The sequence below is a fragment of the Rhincodon typus genome, chromosome 45 (genome assembly GCF_021869965.1).
Source record: "Rhincodon typus isolate 14 chromosome 45, sRhiTyp1.1, whole genome shotgun sequence".
Lineage (NCBI taxonomy): Eukaryota > Metazoa > Chordata > Chondrichthyes > Orectolobiformes > Rhincodontidae > Rhincodon > Rhincodon typus.
In genome coordinates this window covers 9954970-9958716 of record NC_063376.1, presented here as the reverse complement: position 1 = coordinate 9958716, position 3747 = coordinate 9954970, and the positions used below count along the sequence as shown (strand labels likewise).

Here is a 3747-nt window from a genome sequence, read left to right as displayed (position 1 = left end):
AGCAGTTTGTGTGTGCTGGAGTTGTGAGTGTGAGTGAAGGACACGAGACAGATAGTCCTCGCTACCTGCAGTGTGCTTGACTCTGGACACAAGCTGGAGTGTTTTCTAACCATTATGAGTGAGTGTGAGGAGTAAAAGAGCCCCATGGTTGGCTCAAGATCGGGAGGGGGTGGTGGAGGGGGTGGTGGAGGTGGGGGGGGATCAGCAGCCGGGAGAGCGAAGTTTTCAGTGGAGGAACTGTATGGCCTCAACGCCAACAAGAAGCCCAAGTGTGTAGGACCACCTATCAAGTCAGCCATGGGCAGAACCCCTGGGCAGAGGGGTGATCTATTCACAGAGGAGACCAGGAAAGCCCTGGAGAATCGTAGGCTGGAGATGTTCCTTCAGGAATGCCGGCTTTCTCTGAACGACACTATCGCTAAGCGTACTGGCATGTTGTACAGGTGAGGAGCTCACCATAGACTGACCATCTTTCCCTCCTGCCTGCGGCCAGCAGTTTCCAGGGCCCTGAGCTCTGGAATCCCCTCCCTAAACCTCTTACCTTCCTGCAGCTGCTCCTTAAAACCCCAACTCAAAAGGTAATCTTTAGTTTGTCATCTCCAATCCCAACCTCCAACTCTCCTAAACTCTTCTTCATGTGGGGATCCATTTTGTCATGTGTTGGAGAGCTTTATAATTATAAGTTATTGTTGTGGCCAGAACAGAAAAGTTCCAGCGCAGGCTATTCGGCCCATCAGCTTTGTGCTGGGGTTTCTGCTGCACACGAGGCCTGCACCCACCCCTCTTCCTCTTCCGCAACCTCCTATTCCTTGTGTATTTATCCAGCTTCCCCCTTCAACGTATCAATACTACTCTCCTCGCCCACTCCCCGTAGGAGCAAGGCCCACATTCCCTCACCCTCTGGGTGAAGACGTTTTTCCTGAAATATTGACAGAATTCATTGGGGACTGTGTAAGATAGATGGTCCCAAGTTCTGGTCCTCCCCACGTCCACCCCATCATTTTAAAGACCTCGAAAAGGTCTCCCAGCCTCCACCTCTGCCTCCTCTCCTCCAGAGAAACAAGCCTCAGATTGTTCAGTATCTCCTGATAATTTGAACGTCTCTGTTTGAGTAGCACCTTGTAAGTTTTATTTGCACCTTCTCTAGTGCCTTTACAGCCTATTGATAACATGGACGCTGATCAACAGTCTGCAAACCAGTTGCTCCAAAAATTATATAAGTTAAGACATGAAAATGATGACTGGGATGGAAAGCAGCTGCATGAAGATTGACCCTCGAATTAAATTTTGTAATTTCATTTGACCCACCCCTAATGCTCCCTGTTAACCAGCAGCGAGTTCCAGGATCAACGTTTGTTGAACTCCATCCCCTCTGGCCTGGCATCCTGTCTCCCAAGTCTTTGCAAACAGCAACTCACCAAAAAAAGGTGAACTGCCTCCCTATGTGCTGATTCATATCATATCCCACTCACCCATCACCGCCTGTACACTCTGACCTACATTGCCACATGCTCTGGGAACACCTCAGCTTAGAATTCTCAGCCTTGTTTTCTGGTCTCCCTATCTCTGTAACCTCCTCCAGTCCCTACACCCCCTCCCTATCTCTGTAACCTCCTTCAACCCCTACACCCCTCCCTATCTCTGTAACCTCCTCCAGCCCCTACACCATTCCCTATCTCTGTAACCTCCTCCAGTCCCTACACCCCTCCCTATTTCTGTAACCTCCTCCAGCCCCTACACCCCTCCCTATTTCTGTAACCTCCTCCAGCCCCTACACCCCTCCCTATCTCTGTAACCTCCTCCAGCCCCTTCACCCCCTCCCTATCTCTATAATCTCCTCCAGCCCCTACACCCCTCCCTATCTCTGTAAACACCTCCAATACCAGCCTCTTGAGCATCCCCTAACTCCCATCACTCTACCATTGGTGGCCATGCCTTCAGCTGCCTGGGCCCCAAGCTCTGGTATTCCCTCCCTAAACCTCTCCAGCCCACTGTCCCTCTCTCCACCTTTCAGCACCCAGTCATTACCAAGATCTATAACCAAGGTTTTGATCAGTCGTCATTGATACCCCCTCATGGGGCTCTGGTGTCAAATTCTCCCAATAGCCACTCCCATCACGTGTTTCAGGATGTTCAGAAGATATATAAATGCAATTTGCTACTGTTATAAAGTCCAGATTTCAAAACAAAGGGAGGAATTCTGCAAAATGTACCCTTGACTTCTGAAGGTGAGCAAAACGACTCGGGTCAGGTGACCCCCCCTCCACTGGTATTTGGGGTCATTAAAGTGTATAAAGTGTGGACAAGAGAGAAAACTATTCCTGGTAAAATTATAATTGCCATTGAACTCAGAGAAACATTACTCAGCGTCATGAGAAACCTGTTCCAGAGACAGAGCTGGCCTGGTGCCCCACTCTCAATGTGCAGAACTATACCAATTGGACTCAGTGCCCTCGCCAGATGGTGGGTTGGTGCAGAGGCTCTTGGGGACAAGTGTTGTCGGTTAGAAAACAAAACTGGGGATTCCTCACAGCCCAGGACACCCCTCACAGTGAGGTCAAGGCTGGTGAGGGATCAGGTGAGGTCTGACTATAATGCCCTCTTTGGCCGAATAGTCACGTGTATTGGGCGATGTAGAAAACACTAGTTTGGCCGTAGCTGGAGCACTGTGGTCTGGTTCTGGAAGGCGCATTATAAGATGGACGTAGAGGTATCACAGAGGGCGCAGAAAAGGTTCAGGAGAATGGTTCTAGGGATGAGGAGCTTCAGTGATGAGGGTAGTTTGGAGAAACTGGGTCTGTTTCACTCGGATCTGAGGAGGTTGAGAGGAGACTTGATCGAACAGTTCAGCATTAGAAGGGACCTGGACAGAATTGAGACGAAGGCACTGTTCCCAGTGTGGGGAGGGTCAAGAATGAGAGGAGCACAGATTGAAGGGGCTGGGTAAAAGAAGTAGTAGTGACACATTCTCAGTCAGTGAGCACTCGGGATTTGGCCATGCACTGCCTGAGGGTGCGGTGGATACAGTTTCAATTGAGACCATCAAAAGAGAGGTGTGAAGAGGAAGAATGAGCAGGAGTGAAGGGAGAAGGGCACTGAATAGTTCATTCTTAGAGCTGGCACAGACAAGATGGGCCAAACAGACAGAAGGGGAGCAGAGGAAAAACAGGTAACAAATATGCACTCTCCAGATTTAGGAGGAAAGGTGAACTGTCTCATTTGGAGTTGCTAAATATTGCTTCGTGACGATAGGTTCGGAGATAGTGATGTGAGGGGTGATCACACTGGAGAGAGCATTGGTCAAACTGCAGCTTAAAACCAACCCTCGATATGTCTATTTGACTATAGGAGGCAGCACGGGGACTATCCACAGTCAGTAGGTGTGAGATGCAGAGATCCAGCAGCTTCACTCACAGATGGTCTTGGTCTTGAGGAGCTAAGAGTCAGGGTCTGGGACCGGCCTATGTGGAAGTGACAGGGAAGGTGGGCCGTCAGATTATTAGGTTTGGGAAGGTGGGAAATACAACGTGTAGGATTGATGGGGGGAGTGGTTTGGAGGTTGTAAGGTTTGATGGGTTTAGGGTTTGGATGCTGCGGGTTTTGGCTTTGGGGTGGATTTTGGAGCTTGAGAGATTTGGTGGGTGAGAGGTTTGAGGGTGAGGGGTAGGGTTTGGGTTTGGAGGGTGAGGGGTTTGAGGGTGAGGGGTAGGGTTTGGGTTTGGAGGGTGAGGGGTTTGAGGGTGAGGG

The 3747-nt window shown here is 50.0% G+C and overlaps 1 protein-coding gene across 1 annotated transcript in view; it reads left to right on the top strand.

The window, feature by feature from the left end:
• The first annotated feature begins 372 nt into the window (after positions 1 to 372).
• The window catches only part of LOC109920762 (voltage-gated potassium channel subunit beta-1-like), a 39176-nt gene continuing 35801 nt past the window's right edge, over positions 373 to 3747 (top strand). Inside the window, exon 1 of the mRNA XM_048620070.1 lies at positions 373 to 443. Coding sequence (XP_048476027.1) covers positions 376 to 443 — 68 coding nt within the window. The 5' untranslated portion in view covers positions 373 to 375. The remainder of the gene's footprint in view (positions 444 to 3747) is intronic.